Source organism: Bicyclus anynana, chromosome 27, assembly GCF_947172395.1.
Source record: "Bicyclus anynana chromosome 27, ilBicAnyn1.1, whole genome shotgun sequence".
Taxonomy (NCBI): domain Eukaryota; kingdom Metazoa; phylum Arthropoda; class Insecta; order Lepidoptera; family Nymphalidae; genus Bicyclus; species Bicyclus anynana.
In genome coordinates, this window is record NC_069109.1 from 1,803,006 (window position 1) to 1,825,784 (window position 22,779).

A 22,779-nucleotide genomic window follows, 5' to 3' on the forward strand; every position below is an offset into this window, starting at 1 on the left:
TATTCGAAATATTACGGAACTATATGATTGTGAATCGCTTAATAAATTAAATAGGTATATACAATGGTGAAGTGTGCAGTTGTTGCCTGCACCAACAAAAGCCAAATAAAAGTAGCGGGAATTTCATTTCACAAGTAAGTATTAAAATCTTTGATTTTTCTGTTGATGTTGAGTATACTATACTATATACTAATTCAAAGCTTTACAATACGTGGTTTTATGGGCAATCCTTTAAAGAATTGAATTATTTCACGAGTTTTTGTCTGACCGTATATGTAGTGTTGGGAAAGTATTGTTTACAATATCGATGAATTGATTTATTTCGCTATATTATCGAAATCAGCGGAAACGTATAAATTAATAAATTATTTTAAGTTCTATAAGTAAAGTTATATTTTATATTTTTCAGATTTCCAAAAAATCAAAATTTAAGACAAAAATGGCTAAACAGCATTAACAGGCCTAATTTCAAGCCATCACGATGCAGCTGCATATGTAGTGATCATTTTAAGAAAGATGAAATTAATTTAACATTATGCTTTCCGCGCCTCAAAGACAATGCCTGCCCATCTATCCTGGTGAGAATCATATTTCATCGTATTCATTCTTGTTTTTGATAATATAGGAATTCCCTCATTTGAAAATATCTGTATACTAGCAAATTTTAATTATTATTATTATTGTAGTGACGTCATGAAACTGTTGAAATATAGACTGTCATGGCCAACAGGCGTTTTGGCTCGTATCGTCAAAAACATATAATAACGTCTCAAAAAAATATGAGAAAAATATTTTTTGTCTAGTAAAACGATAATCAAATATTTAAGACCATTTATAAAAAAAGTGTCAACTAGCCTATTACTTTTTGTTATGTATAACGTATAACGTTGTATCAAAAAATGCAAGTTTTGCAATTGACAAGAGAACGTATTCGTTTTTGAATTTCATATTCATAGCGGGTGCGACACCGTCATGTTCCTTACGCCCCATCTGTATATTATTGATTAATCTCTTAAATACAAAACATTTTAATGAGAAAATCAATTGTATGGAATTTTATATTATAATAATGTAAGATAGAATTTAAAATGTTTCATTTTAGTAAACATAATATTTTGTATAATTTTATATCGAGTGCTTAGTTATTATCTATAAAACAGCCCTAGCTCAATTTAGAGACCAAACATGGTTACCGGAAGCGTCAACGATAATCACTTGTCACATATCTTCTATTATCTATGTATCTGAGATTGGGATACATAGATTATAGAAAGTCGGATGGTGTGTCTGTGTAACTTTTATTGTCTATGGCGTGGCGTGGCACTCTTGTTTTGTTCCGGAAATCTTCTTTCTTGAGAAAATGGCTGCTCTTCTGGGTACACGGTAGAATTTCATGGTATGTTTCTGAGTTATTTGAAGTTGTTGTTGAGTTGTTCGTCGGGAATTATAGTTTGTTAATTTTGTCTGCGTCACTAATTCAAAATTGTCAAAAGTTGAAAACAAAAATATTATGTTGGTTTTATCGGTTTAAATTATTTTATGCGTCTTTAGTGCGTTTAGAATGGACGTTATTAATTTTTGCTTGTGAAATTTATACGTTTACGAAATGAGGACGTTCGATTTTCATAAGCCAGATTAAGGATAATGTTTGATGTTTAAGCTTATGTTTGGGTTAGATTATCCTTGTTATTAAATGGAAAAGTTAACTTTTTTAACTTTGTTGCATACCTGGCAAGTCGTGGCATTTAAATTTATTCATGTAATAGCACAATTTCATGTCTCAATTATCAAAATATTTAATAAATTATTCGGTAGTAAGCAATGGCGTATTTTACCGCGCATTCTATATCCAATAATAATACGACTTAACTATTCTATGAAACTAATTTATTTGGTAATTAATGAAAATTACCATCTATTTTGTTTGAAATATGCTAGATAATCGAGCGTCCTAATAACTTGGCGACAATAAAAACAATGAGCAATTCTGACATTTTGAAGTAAACTATTCAAACTTGGAAAATGTATGCTCATGAATCATGAATAAAGTTTTGAATTTAGATACTTGCTTGATAATTTGTTCTCAAGAATTCAAGAGTATAAATACTACTTAGTGTATGGAGTAATTGGATGTTTTGAAGTGCCTTTAGTGATATTTTACTGTACAAAGAAAAATGGTCAAAGTATGCGCAGTGAAAAGTTGTCCAAATGGACTTAAAATGAAGAACAGAAACAATAGTGCATCCCCATCCTTATCTTATTTTCGTCCAATGGTATGTACATGGTTTTGTTATTATAAAATATATCATTTTATGCTTACTAGCTTTATCCCAATGTTTCACTTATAAAACATTGCTTTGGGAATGTAGAGAAAGTTGTGATACATTCATTCAGATCACTGCATAATAATAATAATAATAGCCTTTATTAATCAATCACAAATATCTTAAAATTATTTACAAGTTTATTTGATTGACACTGGTGTTATGAATGTTATTTAAACGGGTACATACCACGATAAAATGACGAGATTTTTATTGTCGATATTTCGACCCAGTTGCATGGATCGTGGTCACGATGGGACTGAAGTTGCGAGATGAGAAGTGAAGTCATCTGTTAGGGGCAGAATCAATCTACCCTCTTTCTTGTTCTTTTTCTTTTTTCCACAACCTCGCGTTTTTGGCTGTTTAGGCAAACCACACTCACGACATCGCTTTTGTTATTATGCGTATCGCGGCGCCCTCTTGGTTTACACAATTCTACCACCGGGTAAAAATCTCGTCGTTTTATCGTGTTATGTACCCGTTTGAATAACATTCATAATGGACAACCACGAAATAAGTTTAAAATGACACTGGTGTGTTGAGATTGTCATGCTTTACAGCATAGGCCTCCCCCAGAGCCCGCCACGCTGATTGGTTATTTGCCTGTCTATTCCAAGTGACACCTACTTTAGTTTAGTTTACTTCGAATCATAATAAGCAAAATTTTATCCAGACGTGTGCAGACAGGTCAACATAGTATAGTAATATATACTCACTCCTTAGACGAGCGGCGTAGCCCGAAAAATGTCTTTATTTTTGATGTACCCCTAATTTTTGGACCACAATGTAAAATTGGTATCAAAATGATTGTGACAAACTAAACGCAATGTAATACATTTTTTTTAAATTTCAATACCAGAACTGCAATACATTAAAATTATCAATAAAAATGCCTAAATTTCTATATTTCAAATTTGCCCACAAATCTGATTTTCGGCTAAAAAATGTATTTATATCCACACCCCTTTCAGTTTCTACATGACATCATACTGGTATACTAAATCGCTTAACGGTAGGGTTAACTAGCCACAGACGAAACCTCCCACCAGTCAGATCTAGACCAATTAAGAAAACCTCCAGAACCAGAATCTCCGTCCTGTAGATCCCCGCATATACCACTACACCACAGAGGCTGTCAAAATTATTATTGTCCAACGACCAAAAAATATTAAGGTCCAGCGACAGATATTCGTTTGGCAAGAGATAGGAAAGCTTAACTGCTAGGTTGGTCTAGTTTAAGCCTTTGTCTGACCCAAAAATTCTCAGCCGTCAGTTGGGCAGTTGGAGGTGTCAATCTGACCGACAAAGACGTACCGCCAAGCGATTTAGCGTTCCGGTACGATGTTGTGTAGAAACCGGAAGGGGTGTGGATTTTCATCCTCCTCCTAACAAGTTAGCCCGCTTCCATCTTAGATTGCATCATCACTTACCATCAGGTGAGATTCTAGTTGTTAAAAAAAAATTACATCCTTTTGTATAATGAAATTCAGGATTGTCTGCTTTAATTGCTTTTTATTGATCACTACTAAAACCAGAGCACAAAAAAATAATAGTGATTCTTTTTACAGACACCAAAAAAATTGCAAAATTGGAGAAAATCTCTTGGTATTGTCGACTTAAAATCTACAGATTATATCTGTCACCTACATTTCAAAAAGGAGGATGTGACAATGTTTGAAAAGAACAAAACAAATGGAGAGGTCCAGATTTTGAAAACAGGAAAAACCACACTCAATGATAAGGCTCTACCGTCTGTTAATCATCAGTTTACCCCCACACCAGAACATAAGCTAGCAAGAAAACCAGACTCCTCTTGCTTTCAAACACAAAACAGCATCAAGGAAGTGTTTGTAGACCAAGAGACAGATGATCCATATATGGATAAAACTGAACACTTTTCAGATCCACTCTTAGACAATGTGTCAAACACGACAAAAACAAGTCAAAATATAGGTGAGAAGTTTTTTTTCTTTTTTTTATTCTTTACAAGTTAGCCCTTGACTACAATCTCACCTGATGGTCAGTGATGATGCAGTCTAAGATGGAAGCGGGCTAACTTGTTAGGAGGAGGATGAAAATCCATACCCCTTTCGGTTTCTCCACGGCATCGTACCGGAACGCTAAATTCTTGGCGGTACGTCTTTGCCGGTAGGGTGGTAACTAGCCACGGCCGAAGCCTACCACCAGCCAGATCTGGACCAATTAAGAAAATCTCAATTTGCCCAGCCGGGGATCGAACCCAGGACCTCCGTCTTGTAAATCCACCGCGCATACCACTGCGCCACGAAGGCCGCCAATATCGTAGCAACTCAAGACTTGTCTGCTGCAGACAATGTCTTGAAAATTACAGAAACAAGTCAAAAAATAGGTCAGGTGACAAATATCTTAGCATTCCATGGATTCACCACACGGGTATGGGATTAAGGAATCCCTTTATTACATTTCCTTCTATGCTTATTGTCTTCCTGCCCAGCCAAATTTCATAGTTCAAGAATAGCTTTATATACCTACCCTACCCCTACCATACCCCTACCTTACCCTACCCCTACCCTATGTTGAAATTTTTCCTGAATTTTCTTTGCTATAAACCTCGCGGAGTCCGAGACCTTTTCAACGAATGCAAAACCGTGGAAATCGGTTTGTGCGTTCTGGAGTTATAGCGTCTGGAAGGAAAACCCGACTTGAGGGTATTAATCACTAGTAATTTCACACCTAATAATAATTATAATTAACTTGTTCTTAAATTAACCACCTCAACAATTCACCTTTAAAATATCATAGACAGAATAATGTTACATTATGTTATAATATATTTCAGAGAAATGGGTTAATAATAAAAAAATCCTAAAACTACCCCCAACTTGGATGTATGTGAGGAAAGAAAACAGAGTTGAATATGAGAGGATTAATCTAAATACTGGCGCAGCCAGAAATCTTGTACGTTTTAACATGGATGCATCTATTACTGTATGTATTCATTAATTTATTTATTTGTTTCAAAAACTGTATGAACTTGAAGTAGGTATACTAAATCCCAACTCTGAATTGTTTATCAACAACAAATAAACATGAAGATTGAAAACTTAAAAACTTGTGTCATTTAGCCCATTAATAGGGATGATGACAGTTTTTTAAATTGTATACAAATTAAGAGTATGTTAATAGTGAAGCAATTTTGTAAAAGTAACAGGGTATCTGCGATCATTACTTTCGGAGCTACAGGGATTTAAAGGGTCAGATTTGCGGCGCTGCCGCGGATCCCTGAAGAACGCCCCATACAAAATGGTACGAGCTTATGACGTCGTAGGTAATGTAGTGATGCTTAGATTTGTATGTGCGTTCAAACAAAATTACTGATCTCTTTGTTATTTGTGCGTTTATGTTTATAGTTCATTTATTAAAAAATGTCACATTTAATGTAAGGAAGCTAAAACTGTATGAATTTTCATCTAATTATGATAAAAGATTTTTAATAGATTTTGAAATATTAATTGATTATGAAACACGGCTAAAACTCACGTGATATTACGTCGGAGTATGCCCGACTAGTTTCGAACCCATACGGGGCCCCTAGTCATGAGCTGGTTCTTGCATCACGGCACGATCCAAACTGAAAAAAAGATTTTGAAATTTTATGATCTCGTTTATTTTGCAAATATCCAGTCAATCTTTGCTTTTTATGTATAAATTAGTTAACTAACATTGACCTTATTTACCCGAATGTATCATAATAATCAATATATTCAAACCTAGTCATCATCCCCATTCAAAATTATGTATTGTTTTTAGGGGTTTTGCACTAAAAATCTTTTATCGTAATTAGATGAAAATTCATACAGTTTTAGCTTCCTTACATTAAATGTGACATTTTTCAATAAATGAACTATAAACATAAACGCACAAATAACAAAGATATTAGTAATTTTGTTTGAACGCACATACAAATCTAAAGATCATTATGTACTTACGACGTCATTAATTCGTACCATTATGTATGGGGCGTTTTTCAGGGATCCGCGGCAGCGCCGCAAATCTGACCCTTTAAATCCCTGTAGCTCCGAAAGTAATGATCGCAGATACCCTGTTACTTTACAAAATTGCTTTACTATTAGCGTACTCTTAATTTATATGTAATTTAAAAAAACTGTCATCATCCCTATTAAACCATCTCAAAAACAATCAGTAGAGAACAATGTTAATGTTTTTGACGTTATTTTGATATAACTATTTATTTTGCAGGTTACATTTTTACCTAACAATAAAGAAATTATTTTAAAAAAGAAAATCGATTCATTCAAAAACATCTATGACTGTTTAAAACATATTGAAAGAATACGATTATGTGCTGGCACACGAATTCACAATAAGCGGTAAGACTTTTTATTTAACTAGCTGATGCTGCGCGGTTTCACCCGCGTGGTTCCCGTTCCCGTAGGAATACGGGGATATTATATAGCCTATAGTCTTCCTCGATAAATGGGCTATCTAACACTGAAAGAATTTTTCAAATCGGACCAGTGGTTCCTGAGATTAGCGCGTTCAAACAAACAAACTTTTCAGCTTTATAATAGTATAGATTTAACTATCGGATAAGATCGTCGGAAAAGTCAATACGTGTTAGTTATCGGGGTATGGGGATAAAATATACCCTATAACACTCACGAATAACGTGGCCTTCTAATGGATAATAAAAGAATTTTTAAAAAAAAAAAAAAAACCGCGGATTTTTTTGGATTTTGAAGGTGCTGGATTTTTTGGATTTGCTGGATGCAGGCGGCTCAGTATCGTGATGTTTGGTCTACAAAAGTCCTATGTCCTGTGGACTCCATCGGCTGATATTATGATGATGATGACTATAAAAAAATTTCAGCTACTCCAGACGTTGTGAAGGTGTAATCCATAGTCTAGAAGTGTACACAGCATGCAAGCCGTGTCGAATGTTAAGGAATGTTTTACAGGAGCGTATACCGACTGACTGAGAGTGCTGCAATACGGAACTTAAGTGTTACAAAGAAATATAAAAGCAAATATATGGTGGGTTTTTATTTAACATTCGCTGCGGTACGAGGTCATTTGACCTACGAGGTCTTTTGACCTACGAGGTCACTTGACCTACGAGGTCTTTTGACCTCGTACGTCTAGAGTCTTCAAGAGTTACGAGGTTGATGGGACCTCGTACCGCACCACATAAAGTTTTAGTATGAGGTCAATTGACCTCGTGCCGCAGCGAACGTGTTAATACACACACAAAATAATAGGGAGCCCGTAACCCTAGACTATCGTCATTTTATAAAAGCTGTAAGTTTGTCAGCTCATGCTTCTACCATAAGTAAGTACGATAGCCTAGGAAACTCCTAGGCTTTCGTGATGGCTTTGGGTGGTAGCAGGTTTTAGTGACCCAGACCCTCAACCGTCTAAGTATAAAGTGCATTTTTTTCATGCTTTCCTCGGCATATTATGAGAAATTATGTTCCCAGTCGCCAGACACTTGGTTTCATGGCAACCCTTCGCTAGAGACCCTTGAAGTTTAAAATTAAATAGTGTTTTTGAAGGGTTGCCGCGAAGCTAAGTGACTGGCGACTGAGAAACTCACCATTCGATATGAAACTATTCATTCATTTCATTTTTAAAATTTTTTTTTAAAGAATATTGGCCATATTTCTTATAATATGACCAATATTTCCTTTCCCCTACAACTAGTCGGTAAAGACTGTGCTAGGATTGGGTACGACAATAGACCAACGGGGCGGGGATCGAACCACCTCGGTCATGTGCTATTGAGGCTTTAACCATACAGTTTCGTGGACCCTCATTTTTCGATCTTATAGATGAAGCCAAAAGCCTTAATTTTGAGTACCCAAAGAGCAGACATTGTATAGACACGGTATATTTCAAATGTCATTAAATTTGACCGCTTAGTTTAAGGATTATAACTTGTCAAACTTTTAGTTCTAGCTAGTTTTTTACAAAGGTACAAAACGACAAAACAATTTGTGAATATTTACAAATGAATACATTTATCTTCAATTTCAGATATTTTTTCTGGAGACGCGATCGGATTGATTCTAAAATGTTTTCTAATTATAATAATTTTAGTTATAAGCAATCGTAATATGTTTAGTATTAGATAGTATGAAATAAATTTATGTATTTTGTACGATTTGTCTTTTATTAACTGTTCTGAATATGATAGGGAACCTAACTAACTTATTCTGTTAACTATACAAATCAAGCCCTTCATGGTGGCAAGAAAACTGATGCTTTGCGCAAAATAAGCCAGCCCTTCTGGCTGAATTCCATTGGAAAACCAGACGGATGGGGTTACCACGCCAAAAGAAACGGTAACTCTCGACAAAAAGCCGTGATAGCCCAGATGGTATGACCTCTGCCTTCGATGGATGTCCGGGGCATGCACCTCCAACTTTTCAGTTGTGTATTTAACTTGATTATAATCAATTGTGATAGTGGATATGCCCTATGCCTTCGATTCCAGAGGGCGTAGATTCGAATCCGGTCCGGTGTAAGCACCTCCCAACTTTTCAGTTATGTGCAATTTAAGAAATTAAATATCAAGTGTCTCAAACGTTGAAGGGAAAAACATCGAGAGGAAACCTGCATACTTGAAATTATCTTAATTCTCTACGTGTGTGAAGTCTGCCAATCGGCCAGCGTGGTGGACTATTGGCCTAACTCCTTTCATTCTTAGAGGCGACTCGTGCAGACTCAGTGATTCGAATATGGGTTGATAACGACTATGATGAAATTAATTTTAACATCGTGTTCCAGGAAAGCAAAATGTCGAGGCAGAGTCAACGCAAATTCGAGATGAGGTGCTGCGTGCCGCTCTGCAAGAACGACGCGGACACTATACCCAAGAATAGTGACATATCGTTTCATATGTAAGTTAAGACGTTCGCTGCGGTACGAGGTCAATTGACCTCGTACACCTAGCGTCTTCAAGAATCAGAATTTACTTTAGAGATTTATTTACTTCAGAATTTACTTTAATTCTTTCGAAATAATATTCATTTTCTCCCAAGAAATGGAAAAAAATGGCGGATTGATGACGTTTTCAATGCAGTAGTCGATTTGACGTTTGCTGTCAATTGTCATGTCATAGTTGCTTTAAGGGCGCCATCTTGGTTTATCTCAAAAACTTTGGTTATAATTTTATTTTTTTCTTTTTATTTAGTTCGATTCATTCACTTTATTTTAATAAAATCCCCGTATTTTTAAATTTTAATGATCCGGAGTACAAGAGTGGACCTGAAATGGACCTTCTCTTTTGGGGACCATAGATTCCGGGACGAAAGAAGCCTATGTTCTGCTCTAAGGTCCAATTTATCCCTATACCAACATCTAAATCGGTTCTGTAGTTTAGCTGTGAAAAGGTAACATACAGACAGACAGTATAGTCTGACAAGTTCGTTGATGTCATTCCCATGATATGCTGGCGACGGGGGGGAAAGACTGTGCGGTAGGTATCCCAGGTGAGAAAACCTATATACCTGAGAATTTTCTTTATTCTCTATGTGTGTAAAGCGTGCCAATCCCTATTGGGCCAGCGTGGTGAACTATTAGCTTAACCTTTTTCATCCTGAGGGGAGATTCGTGTTCAACAGTGAGCCGAATATGGGTTGTTAATGATTATGACTGGTCGGCATCTAACTCGTCTCGAGATACAGGTGAAATTTTGAGGTACAGTGAACAAGAAACAATTATAAACAGTTATTTCTTTCCCAGGTTTCCAGAGTCCACCGAACTCCGCAAATTTTGGTTGGAAGCTCTGGACTTGACCGACTGGTTTGAGAAGGATGTCAACACTGCAATAAACTCGGTGGTGTGTTCCGAACACTTCTCCAGCGCTGACATCTACAGCACCAAGAGTGGCTTCAGAAAGTTGAGGATTGGCGCTGTGCCTTTAGTTATACAGGTAAATATATGTGGACTGTATCCATCGGTCGCTGGTTCATATCCGGCTCGAAGGACCAGTTGTTGGGGTCAGCGCCTTGTGTCTTAGGGTGAGAAGGAGATCTGACCGTGGTATGATGTTGATAATAATTGAAGCCAGCGTAAACTGTATAAATATCAATTTTATTTAATATAAGATTGTACAAGGTTTTTTGTTTTTCAAAATTCTTTATTAAACAGAAATATTATTCACAAGCATGTTTTTATACAAATTACATACAGTCAACATAACACTAGAATTAGGTACTAACTTAGGCTAACTTACACCTATTTTAGTTAATGGCTATGTAGATTGTACAAGGTAAAACGGGACCACGTCGCGCAGGTCGTGGTTTTTCGTCCCGCGCCCCGACTTCCGCTCGCCCGTATGCGCTGGCGCAAGCCAGTAATTGTCGTTAACATATGCCGTATAAGTTGCACAGGTAAATAATGCCGTACCTTTAAATGTAAAGGTTAATATATGCTGTAACTCTAAGTGTAAAGGTAATGATATGCCTTACTATTGGAAGTACATCGAATGTTAACACTGCCCTAAACTTGACCCAGAACCCTAACCCAGCATAGTGAGCCCTCGTGAGCCAATGCCACATACTCTAAGCAGTGGACCAACTAAGTCTACTACGGTAGTTGTCAATAAAATGTTTTTTCATAGCATTAATGATCACCTATTTGTCTGCTTCTAGGAATCTCTAGACGATGATACGTTGGCAGAAGTACCTGAACAGTTAAAGGTAAGTGGAACCATTAGCAAACTGCTTCAAAGAAAGGTTCTATTTATTGTAGCGCTATACTAAACTACTCTGTAGAAGAATCGATTGGCATAGATCAGCGAGTCGCGAAACTGAAGTGGCAATGTGTGGGGCACACCACACAGTTCGAAGAGCCCATGTCACTCTCCAACCTTTTAACTATTTCCACTTAAAAATACGTCAACTATTTCCACTAAACAATTCGTCGCTCCGTTTTGCCAACGTTTGGACAAACAAACAGACAGACACACACTGTGTCCAGCAGTGGACGTCCATCGGCTGTTAATAATGATGATGATGACTATTTTCTATTTCAAGGTGCCTCATAATTTGTGAACTCATGGTCACCCTAACCAAACTTTAAAAAAATCATCAAAATCTAAGTTTTGTTTTATATTGGGACGGACGGGAAGTGATATTATAAAGGACTCTTAACCCTACATCAATCGGTTACAAGTCCGAGACTTCGCTCAAGGTTATTATCTGCCAGTCGTGGGTTCATTGGTAAATCATATTCTTAGTGGGAATTGTGGGACATAATAGGCTTTTATTCATTTGTGTTTTGCCCTTTAAATCCGCTTCTGATGTCCGCCCGTCTCCGACATATACATCATCATCATCATCATCATCATCATCATATCAGCCGGTGAACTCCACTGCTGGTCATAGGTCTTTTGTAGGCACTTCCAAACATCACGATACAGCGAATACCTGCGACTCGATTGATATTTGATTGATTGAACACTGCGCTTTCTAGTGCGGGATCGCCATTCCAGCTCCTTGGGATGCCAACGTCCATTGGCTTTTCGAACTATTGCCACTTCAGTTTCGCGACTCGTTGAGCAATGTCGGTGACTTTGGTTCTACGGATCTCCTCATTTCTGATAAGATTACGCAGAGATACTCCTAGCATAGCTCGCTCCATCGCCCGATGGGTGACATATACATATTGCCTAATAAATGTAATATTGATTTTATTTTTAACAGATATGCAGGATATGCCTCGACACTGATTGCAAGATGTTCTCGATGAATCAATATAAATTAGAGGAGGTTTATCAAAATATGACCGGATTTTCGGTGAGAATTATAAATGTGTGGTGTCTGTTTTTTTCGGAATAGAGTAATTTAACATGTTTGCTGTTTTGTTAAAATAGAAGAACTAATTAACTTACAATAACTATTGAGAGTCTTTAAAATGCTCAGACCAATTATAGAAGGACCTGTATCGCACTCAAAGTCGCGAACAAAATTGTCTGTAATTTTCTGAGGAAAACGAGCTTAGATTTGGTATATATCTTATACTAAACTAGAAGTTTTTGCCCGTTTTTTACACAATTCAATTACACAAAAAGGTATTTTTACGGAGCTCTTTAACCGACGAACACGATTACAACTATTTCACATCGATTCCATAGAGACAGTTTTTATAATCGCATTAGATCGTTGATCATATACTTTGACACAAAAGTAACGTCTAGCGAGGCAGGTCCTATACAATAATTGGTCTGAGTTAAAATGTCATTAAAAAAATGCACAGATGGGTGAGGACGAGCGAGTGTCGCAGACGTTCTGCGTGGAGTGCGCCCACAGACTCGTCACATTTGACAAGTTCAGAGAGAAGAGCCTGCAGGCTGATCTATTGCTGTCGGAGCTGCTCAAGAAGACCAAGTCGGTAAGTGGAGAGAGTGACATACTTAGGCTACTTTTTGTCTTTTTTTTTATTCTTTACAAGTTAGCCCTTGACTACAATCTCACCTGATGGTAAGTGATGATGCAGTCTAAGATGGAAGCGGGCTAACTTGTAACTAGGAGGAGGATGAAAATCCACACCCCTTTCGGTTTCTACACGGCCTCGTACCTTGTACATCACACGGTACATCTTTGCCGGTAGGGTGGTAACTAGCCACGGCCGAAGCCTCCCCCAGCCAGACCTGGACAAGTTAAGAAAATCTCAATCTGCCCCAGGACTAGGAAAACCCAGGACCTCCGTCTTGTAAGTCCACCGCGCATACTACTGCGCCACGGAGGCCGTCAAAATGTCTCATTCTAAATCCACCCCCCCTCCCCCACTTCCCTAAAATAGGGGGTGGAAGTTTGTATGGAGCATTTATGGGGTTAGGGGTAGCGCACATAAGTCAACGCGAAGCTTAACGGGGTCCGCTAGTATGAATTAAAAAGAACTTTTAGATACTTGTTACTTTCAGTTTAAAAATGATTTTAATGCATCTGTAATATTAATTTTTAGGTATTGTTTCAGTCGTTAAAAGAGGAGGTAATGAAAATTGACCGAAAAAATTTTGGTCTGACGTCCAATTTGGGAGAGAAACTGTTAAGTTACGACGCTTTCGACCTATATATACAAGAAGACACGCAAATTGAACCAAATATTGAATGTGAAACTTATGATGATCAAGATAATATAAGTAAGAAGGAGAATTATACTGTCTACTTTGACAAATCTGATGCTAATGTTCAAACAGAAGGAACGCCTACAAAAAACATAAAACAGAATACGCCTAACGTCTCTGTAGGTGCAAAACAACAGGCGACTTCAAAATCAAACGCATCACAAACACCAAACACGACTGCCAAATCAATTGTACATCAAACAACTACTAAAACAAACAAATCAAATGTATTAACCCAAATGACTACTAAAAATGAAACACACACGGTTTCAACTCCTAAAACAAAAAATACACAAATCAAACAGTTACAACCGATAGTGAATAGAAATGTAAAACCATATCAACCTATACATACACCGCAGAAAAATATGAAAACCTATAAAAATGTTAAAAGATTGGCTGAAATTGAAAATCCAGTTGTCGTCAAGCAAGAGGTTGTAACAGAAAACAATGAATCAATGCAAGTAGACTACATACCGGTTATAGATGTTGTCATAGACAATAAGTTCAAAATAGTTCGCAAGGAGGATCTGTTGTTGAAAAACGCACAACTGGTCATAGCCAACAAACAAACACCTAATAAAGATGGCGACGGAAATAGAGCTATTGTAAATGATAATCACAACACACCTGTAGGCAATAATCCAAATTTAAACAACAGTGTAGTTAAAGAGAAAAAAGTCCTTCCCATAATGAAGGGTGACAGAATAATAATGCCCAATGAAAACAAAGATAACGAAGAAAATCAAACAGAAATGCCGATTCTCCAAACTATACTCACACAGAAAGCATCTAAAACACAGGAAAATGCTGATAAATCGAAAAGTGTCGAAATAGAAATACCAGACATTAATGATGATGGTAATAACACAAGCGATACTTACGAGGTGCCAGTAACAGGATATGTGGAACAGGAGTACTATGAGGAGTCTATAGTGGAGACGGTAAATTCAGACTATTTAGACTTACATTCTGAAGACGATGAACTGCTAAATATAAAGAGAGAAGTGGAGCAAATAGTGAAGGAAGAGAGAGATATGACTGGAGTTTCAGGTAAGTGTTTCACCCGCGTAGTTCCCGTTCCCGGAATACGGGGATAATATATAGTGTAAGAGTCAGTGATAGCCCAGTAGATATGACCCCTGCCTCCGATTCCGGGGGCTGTGGGTTCGAATCCGGTCCGGGGCACCTCCAACTTTTTAGTTGTGGGCATTTTAAGAAATTAAATATCACGTGTCTCAAATGGTGAAGGAAAACATCGTGAGGAAACCTGCATACCAGAGAATTTCCTCAATTCTCCTGAACTGGGTCCTAACTGAAAATCAGTGCTGCATACTTTTTATTGGATAGGAACTCAGACCAATTAGAGAAGGACCAGTATCGCACCCAAATTTACGAACAAAATTATCTGTCATTTTCTGAGGAAAACGAGCTCAGATTTGGTATATATTTTTTACTAAACTACTAAACAAGGTATTTTTACCGAGCTCTTTAACCGACGAACACGATTAAAACTATGAAACATCGATTACTTTATAGACAGTTTTTATAATCGCATAAGATCGTTGATCATATACTTTGACAGAAAAGTAACGTCTAGCGAGGCAGGTCCATACAATAATTGGTCTGAGGATAGGAAGTATGTGGCAAAATGCTGAGTTAGGGCCTTTTTCTAGGTTATGCCACATATTGCAGGGCGTTCTTCTTATTTTGCTCTAGGTATAAGCTATATATTTAGAATTTATTATTGTAATGTGTGGCACTGCCTAAAAATAAAGATATTTCTTTCTTTCTTTCTTCCCTGCGTGTCTGAAGTCTGTCAATCCGCATTGGGCCAGCGTGGTGGACTATTGGCCTAACCCCTCTCATTCTGAGAGGAGACTCGAGCTCAGCAGTGAGCCGAATATGGGTTGATAACTGTAATACACATCTCCGATACAGATATCAAGGAGGACCCCGAGCTGTGGGATGAGGACAATAATGAGGACAACGAGGACAATGAGCCCGTCGATGACTCCTGGGGCCAGGATGACTTCTCCGAAGGTATGGCTACTGCAGAATTAGTCTGTGATGGTTACACACACCAAACACAACATTAGTCTGTGATGGTTGGTTTTTGACAGCCTCCGTGGCGCAGTGGTATGCGCGGTGGATTTACAAGACGGAAGTCCTGGGTTCGATCCCCAGCTGGGCAGACTGAGATTTTCTTAATTTGTCCAGGTCTGGCTGGTGGGAGGCTTCGGCCGTGACTAGTTACCACCCTACCGGCAAAGACGTACCGCCAAGCGATTTAGCGTTCCGGTACGATGTCGTGTAAAAACCGAAAGGGGTGTGGATTTTCACCCTCCTCCTAACAAGTTAAGCCGCTTCCATTTTAGATTATATCATCACTTACCATCAGGTGAGATTGTAGTCAAGGGCTAACTTGTAAATAATAACTTTAAATAGTTAAAAAAACTAAAAAACACGCTTTTAGCACGCACTAAAAATTACAAATATTGGATTTATGTCACGTGCGTTTTTTGCGTATTCCTGACATGGCAAACCCTTTCATTTGATATCCATATCATGGAGGTGGATTTCATACAGCCAGTCCGCCATATTGGATTTGAAATGACGTTTCTTAGCTAGTCATGTATTGTCACCAGAACTCAGAGCGTGTGCAAAATTTCATCCCAATCGTAGACCGGGAAGTGGGTCAAATTAAGATTCCAAGACTTTCTCACATACATAGATACTAGTGAAGCTAATATAAAGCGTGTAATAAAAAAACTCTTTGTAATATTAGTATAGAATATGTATTCATGTAATAGGGATGATGACAGTTTTTTTAATTGTATATAAATTAGGAGTACGCTAATAGTAAAGCAATTTTGTAAAAGTAACAGGGTATCTGCGATCATTACTTTCGGAGCTACAGGGATTTGAAGGGTCAGATTTGCGGCGCTGCCGCGGAAAATCGCCCCATACAAAATGGTACGAATTAATGACGTCGTAGGTCCTCAATGATCGTTAGATTTGTATGGGCGGTCAAACAAAATTACTAATATCTTTGTTATGTTTATAGTCGTGTGTTTATGTTTATAGTTCAAATATTCAAAAATTACACATTTAATGTACCAGATAAAATATACCAGATAAAATATTTTTAATAGATTTTGAAATTTTATAATCTTATTTATTTTGCAAATATCCAGACAATCTTTGCTTTTTATGTATAAATTAGTTAACATTTACCTTATTTACCCGAATTTAGTATAAAAAATTATATATTCAAACCTAGTCATCATCCCTGTTAGTAACATTAAACATCATTTATTTCATGAAGAAGAAGAAAACGAGGAAGAAGAGAACAGCGAAGACGGAGAAAACGGGGGAAACGGAAAACTTCAAAGCAGTGAGGAAGCTCAGCCCTGATGCTGCCAAAAGAGCGAAGATATCGAGGAAGAGGAAGACCACCATGATGAATTATGGGAAAACTTACTTTTACGATGACCTCAATGACGTCATATTTACTATACAAGAGTTGAGCCATGAAGAACAGTTGATAGAGATTAGGTGAGTTTCATCATTATCATATCAGCCGATGGATGTCTTCAGGTTCAGACTAATAGGGTAGTTTACTCATATCATAGGATATGTTTTAATTTTGTATGGAGACTGGACCTTTATTTCTAGTGTCAACTAAGCAGAACAAATTATTTTTATCTTAAAAGAATATAAAATATAGGGCTTAAAATCCAAAATAAAAAAAAAATAAAAATTAATTAAATAAAATGATTTTTTTTATTAGCTGACAACATTAATTAAAAATTTTTATCATGGCAACATTCTTGTAACTTTCATCCTGACAGATTGACAGTGATCTTCGCGTAAATACGTTCGTTAAATAGCGTTTTTAAAGCAATTTAAGGATTTTTTGTTTAATGCTTCTCTGTTTACGATTTAATGTTTCTTTTTAACATTTTTTTTTTTCATTATTAACAAATTAGCCCTTGACTACAATCACGCCTGATGGTAAGTGATGATGCAGTCTAAGATGGAAGCGGGCTAACTTGTTAGGAAAAGGATGAAAATCGACACCCCTTTTCGGTTTCTACACGACATCATACCGGAACGCTAAATCGCTTGGCGGTACGTCTTTGTCGGTAGGGTGGTAACTAGCCACAGCTGAAGCCTCCCACCAGCCAGACCTGGACCAATTAAGAAAATCTCAATCTGCCCAGCCGGGGATCGAACCCAGGACCTCAGTTTTGTAAATCCACCGCGCATACCACTGCGCCACGGAGGCCGTCAAAATTTGTGTCTTATTGACATTTGACAATATTACATGTCATTGACAGCTTACACCAGATATGAATTCAATTCTAGGTGTTTTTATTGGTTGTTTTGAACTGGTCTATGTTTATTTTTTAGACAAGGGAGCGAAGCAAACAAAATATTTATAAAAATAATGTAATTTCCAAAAATTCTGAAATTTATACTAATATTATAAAGCTGAAGAGTTTGTTTGTTTGATTGAACGCGCTAATCTCAGGAACCACTGGTCCGATTTGAAAAATTCTTCCAGTGTTAGATAGCCCATTTATCGAGGAAGGCTATATGCTATATATAATCCTCGTATTCCTACGGGATAGTACAAAATCGTCGTACTCGTCTATCCCGTATCCTACTCTTCTCATTTCTGACAATCCAATGATGTCGTTAGAACTCAGACCAATTATAGAAGGACCTGTATCGCACTCATAGTCACGAACAAAATTGTCTGTCATTTTCTGAAGAAAACGAGCTTAGATTTGGTATATATCTTATAGTAAACTACAAGTTTTGCCCGTTTTTTACACAATTCAATTACACAAAAAGGTATTTTTACGAGCTCTTTAACCGACGAACACGATTACAACTATTTAACATTGATACTATAGAGACAGTTTTTATAATCGCATTAGATCGTTGATCATATACTTTGACAGAAAAGTAGTCTTGCGAGGCAGGTCCCATACAATAATTGGTCTGAGCGTTAGAACGAAGGACGCTCGGTGGACGAAGCGTGTCGTCCTATGGAAGGGCCCTAGGGGTAAAAGGAAAAAAGGCAGGCCTTACAGAAGATGGGTCGACGACATCAAACATATTGAAGGAGACGAGTGGCAGTCAAAAATTGTAATAAAAAAAAATTCAACCGACTTCCAACTCAAAAATTAACCTAAACTAAAAAGCAAAAAATAACATCTTACCTATGTGCTACCTTCTGATCAGTTTGAAGGCGGTGCCAAGCCAGTGATGTTTTAATTCAAGCCGTTTAAATTACATAATTTCTGTGGTTCTTTCAGAAACGACTTTAATTAAAACATGACACTGGATTGGCACCGCCTTCATTATCGCTGGACATACATATATAAAAAAAAAACATACATACAGCCGAACGTAGAACCTCCTCCTTTTTGGAAGTCGGTTAAAAAGCAAACGATAGGGAAAAATGGAAAAATTTGGAGGAGGCCTTTACCCTACAGAGGGGTTCTCATTTAAAAAGTTAAGGAAATATATATAATATATAGAGAAAAAGAAAGAAATATAAATAGATGCAAATAACATAAAAAAAAAATATTTATAAAAAGATAAAATGCAAAAAGTATAAAAGTGTTACCTACTTTGTTCTGTTTAAAAAGTATTAGAATAATTACCTTATGTAAATGAGAAATAATAAAAGGCTTTTTATTTTTTTATTTATTTATTTTATTCCTACGGGAACGGGAACCACGCGGGTGGGCGTCAGCTAGTGTTAAGGGTATCTCTCTGTCCCAGGAACCGGCGGCACGGCAGGTTCAAAGACGCGCAATACACGTGCGACCTGTGCTACCGCGGCTTCATGCACAAATATGCGTTCGACAGGCACATAGCGGCGCATGCTAACGTGAGTACATATATATTTTTTATTTATTTAATACTCTTTATTTGTACACCACAAAAATAAAAGAAAACAAGCAAAACAGAAACATAAGAAAAAGTAGAATACAAAAGGCGGCCTTATCGCTTAGTAGCGATCTCTTCCAGGCAACCTTAGGCTTAGGAACTTATTAGGACAACTGTAGGTGGTGTGAACGTAATAATATTGTACATATACATACATACAAATAACTACACACTAATACATAAACCATAATACACAAATTATATAATAATTATAAATATCATAAAATAAACTAATATATATATATATCATTATGTCGTATAATAATTATTCTAATAAAATAAAATATGTAACTAGTGACTAAGATAATAAGTCTTAACGGATTTTTTAAACATGTCAAGGGATTTGGATTTCCGAATGTCGACTGGGAGTGCATTCCATAGCTTAATAGCACGTACAGCAAATGAACATTTGTAAAATTTACTCCTATGGAAAAAAGGCATACACAGAGTAAGAGCACGACATGTTCTTAGCTCTGATTGCACTCCTAGAAATGTGAATTTCTCCTTAAGATAAGGAGATCATATAGTAGAGGAGCCGAAGAGGGGATTTTTGCAGTTACTCGACCGCGGCAGATAAACATAAGGGACTATACCTTACACTTTGTCGAGTACCTCCACCGAGTATGAGCCCTTAATATTGGTGGGTACGTTTAGGGCAACCAAAAAAAAAACTAACTTCATAAATACTCAACCAGCACGTCAGATTAAGATAAGGTAGGCGAGTTGATAGCAAAAAACTTCACATTTCGAAAATCTGACGATTTGAGCGTAACGTAATGGAATGGGAGGGTTTCAAAGTTACAAAATTAAACCCTTATATTTTAGTGCTCGAGGCACGAGTGCGATTAATTTTTTACTTATTTTTAAGGAAATAATCTTCTAATTAATCGCTAAAATTTTCTTACAATTTCAGTATGCCAAAGTAATAAAAATGGTTTTTAAAGTCTGTAGTTTTGTATCCACCGCTAAAAGCGGAAAAAGTAAATAACCATTTATTCTTCCTATAATTTAATCTACCAAATGTAATCGGTCTCAATGCCGCTCGAGTAACTGCAAATTTAGGATCCCGGGCTCCCCTACTAATATATTTGTTAACTTTTTATGTGATAACGCCATTGACCTCTTATAATAAAAGGACGCACAATCGTGTAGAAAACTTCATTTAAAAACTGGTTAATTGCTTTGACAGTTTTAGAATGATTGGTAAAGAAAATTATACCTAAAGGCCTTTAAATACAGTCCAATATTCAATAAAATCCCAAATTCAGAGCAAATTCAACGTTAATGATTGAGTTTAAGTTTGAATTTGCAATTGCGACTACTTGAATAGAGTGTCAAGAAGTTGTGTTTGGCATTTTTTTTTATATAAAGTGTCTATGATTTAGTTATTTTTGGCGTCATAAATTGAAAAAAATAATGCATTTCATATAAAAATATAAATTGTTACTAAAAATATATTCTATCAACAAACGTGCCAAAAGTAATTTGCGCTCTACAAAAAGTATCACTCTGTATATGGTATTGCAGAACGTCGGCTCGCACGAGTGCGGCGTGTGTCGCTTCCGGTTCGGCAGCGCCAAGCAGCTGGAGGTGCACACGGCGGCGCGGCACGCGAACAAGTTCAGCTGCAACCTGTGCGACTTCACCACCACGTCCAGGTGACACAGGATGGATAGGAGTCAACTAGCCAACTAGCAGGGCGTCGATTACACAGTCCCGGTTCGGCAGCGCCAACTAGCAGGGCGTCGATTACACGGTCCCGGTTTGGCAGCGCTAGTTAGTTGGCTGGCTGATTTAGAATCCCTTGCTACGCATATAAGAATCCTTTGCTTGCAAGTAACTTGTAGCCTAGTCGGTGACTTCGGGTCCAATTTATACCTATACTAATCTGAAACTTTATCTGATACGGTTCAGCGGTTGAGCCGTAAAAAGGTAACAGACAGACAGACTTTCGCATTTATAATATTAGTATGGATTTAGAATCCCTTGCTTCGCTTATAAGCATCCTTTGCTTGCACGTAACTTGTACTTGCTTACTTGCCTAGTTGATGACTTAAGGACTACATTTATATCTATACTAAATTTTATCTGATTCGGTTCAGCGATTGAGCCTTGAAAAGGTCTCAGACAGCCAGACTTACTTTCGCATTTATAATATTAGTATGTATTTAGAATCCCTTGCTACGCATATAAGAATCCTTTGCTTTCTCGTAACTTGTAGCCTAATTGATGACTTCAGGCCCAATTTATACCTATACTAAATTTTATCTGATTCGGTTCAGCGTTTCAGTTGTGGCAAGATAACAGACAGACAGACTTACTTTGTCATTTGTAATATTAGTATAGATTTAGAATCACTTGCTTCGCTTATAAGCATCCTTTATTTGCTCGTGACTTATAGCATAGTTGATGACTAAGAATCAGCCCTGCATTCTGTTACTTCACCGTAATGAGACGTAATAAGAAATTCTTGATTCTGATAGCTAACAAAGTCAGTATGTGATAGACATTCTATGCCAAAAAGGTTCAAAGTTCATTTTGATCCTTTTGCCCAAAAAAAAAACCTCCTAATTGAATGGAATTTGAAGTCGGTTAAAAATAATAAAAATGTCTTTATTTACAAAAAATATTACAGAACCATATAGTTTATTGTCTGTGGTCTCCACTGTATGTGATAAAAGTTCGTAACAAAGTATCTGTTTACAGTGAGCCGGCGCGACAGCACGGCATGAAGCACCGAGGCATCAAGTACCAGTGTCCTCACTGTTCCGAGGAGGCCATGTAAGTCATCATCGTCATCATTATTATCATCATCATCTTCATTATCACCATCATCATCATCATCGTCATCACCATCATCATCATCATCACCATATCAGGAAGTAGACTGATCCTCTCATTCTGAGAGGAGACTGCGCAACAGTGAGACGAATATGTTGTTGATTTCTTATTCTGATTGTGTAAGTGCCGTAGGCTCCTTATGGGACCTCAGCGGCGTCACTGGGGGGTTTGGGCGAGCCAGTGTTACCAACTCTCCAAAATATTTATCCCTAAAGTTGGTGTCAAAAATCCCTAAAATCGCCTTAATTATTGAGTTGTCCCCCTAAAAAATAGAAATTCATAATAATTTAGAAATAATATGTTGTCATATGTTTCAAAAGTCTATATTTAATACAGACAAAATACTACGTCTTTATCTGAAGATTCAGATTTTTTGAAATCATACATGTTGACAATGGACAAATTTACCAATTTTTTTTATTCGATGAAAATTGCCTTCAATTGCCTCAGAGTGGTTGTAGAATAACGTATTATATGTCGTTATAAGTCGCTAGGCCAAGAAAGAAACCTATC

General features: G+C 37.0%; 3 protein-coding genes across 11 annotated transcripts in view; all 3 read left to right on the forward strand.

Moving 5' to 3' along the window:
- Positions 1 to 16,925, forward strand: LOC128199693 (uncharacterized). Of its 4 annotated transcripts, none has more exons than XM_052890353.1 (10): positions 1 to 134; positions 410 to 578; positions 9,111 to 9,223; positions 10,068 to 10,257; positions 10,979 to 11,026; positions 12,032 to 12,124; positions 12,585 to 12,719; positions 13,293 to 14,508; positions 15,397 to 15,498; positions 16,787 to 16,925. In XM_052890353.1, exons 1-10 carry the CDS (start codon positions 64 to 66, stop codon positions 16,870 to 16,872), a joined length of 2,223 nt encoding a protein of 740 aa, XP_052746313.1. In that variant the 5' UTR covers positions 1 to 63; the 3' UTR covers positions 16,873 to 16,925. The 4 variants fall into 4 exon arrangements, with proteins under 4 accessions (XP_052746313.1, XP_052746312.1, XP_052746314.1 ...); XM_052890352.1 differs by having other exon boundaries at positions 16,784 to 16,922; XM_052890354.1 differs by having other exon boundaries at positions 13,305 to 14,508; positions 16,784 to 16,922.
- On the forward strand, positions 1,389 to 8,481 carry LOC112054391 (uncharacterized). 6 transcript variants are annotated; one of them, XM_052890356.1, is made up of 7 exons: positions 1,389 to 1,512; positions 1,939 to 2,273; positions 3,893 to 4,277; positions 5,143 to 5,291; positions 6,564 to 6,694; positions 7,195 to 7,358; positions 8,358 to 8,481. In XM_052890356.1, exons 2-6 carry the CDS (start codon positions 2,175 to 2,177, stop codon positions 7,301 to 7,303), a joined length of 873 nt encoding a protein of 290 aa, XP_052746316.1. In that variant the 5' UTR covers positions 1,389 to 1,512; positions 1,939 to 2,174; the 3' UTR covers positions 7,304 to 7,358; positions 8,358 to 8,481. The 6 variants fall into 6 exon arrangements, with proteins under 6 accessions (XP_052746316.1, XP_052746319.1, XP_023949931.2 ...); XM_052890359.1 differs by having other exon boundaries at positions 1,401 to 1,512; positions 2,062 to 2,273; XM_024094163.2 differs by having other exon boundaries at positions 1,413 to 1,512; positions 2,089 to 2,273.
- The window catches only part of LOC112054390 (zinc finger protein 90 homolog), a 16,438-nt gene continuing 10,445 nt past the window's right edge, over positions 16,787 to 22,779 (forward strand). The window contains exons 1-4 of the mRNA XM_024094161.2: positions 16,787 to 17,013; positions 19,258 to 19,366; positions 20,953 to 21,083; positions 22,132 to 22,206. Of these exons, the coding sequence (XP_023949929.2) occupies positions 16,916 to 17,013; positions 19,258 to 19,366; positions 20,953 to 21,083; positions 22,132 to 22,206 (413 nt within the window). The 5' untranslated portion in view covers positions 16,787 to 16,915. The remainder of the gene's footprint in view (positions 17,014 to 19,257; positions 19,367 to 20,952; positions 21,084 to 22,131; positions 22,207 to 22,779) is intronic.

Excerpts from the sequence above, each read along its gene's own strand:
- LOC128199693 (XM_052890352.1), top strand. The coding sequence starts at position 64 with ATGGTGAAGTGTGCAGTTGTTGCCTGCACCAACAAAAGCCAAATAAAA. Across the intron at positions 12,720-13,292 it reads TGCTCAAGAAGACCAAGTCG|GTATTGTTTCAGTCGTTAAA; the intron begins GTAAGTGGAGAG and ends ATTAATTTTTAG. Across the intron at positions 14,509-15,396 it reads AGATATGACTGGAGTTTCAG|ATATCAAGGAGGACCCCGAG; the intron begins GTAAGTGTTTCA and ends TCTCCGATACAG.
- LOC112054391 (XM_052890356.1), top strand. The coding sequence starts at position 2,175 with ATGGTCAAAGTATGCGCAGTGAAAAGTTGTCCAAATGGACTTAAAATG. Across the intron at positions 4,278-5,142 it reads AAAAACAAGTCAAAATATAG|AGAAATGGGTTAATAATAAA; the intron begins GTGAGAAGTTTT and ends AATATATTTCAG. Across the intron at positions 6,695-7,194 it reads ACACGAATTCACAATAAGCG|CTACTCCAGACGTTGTGAAG; the intron begins GTAAGACTTTTT and ends AAAAAATTTCAG.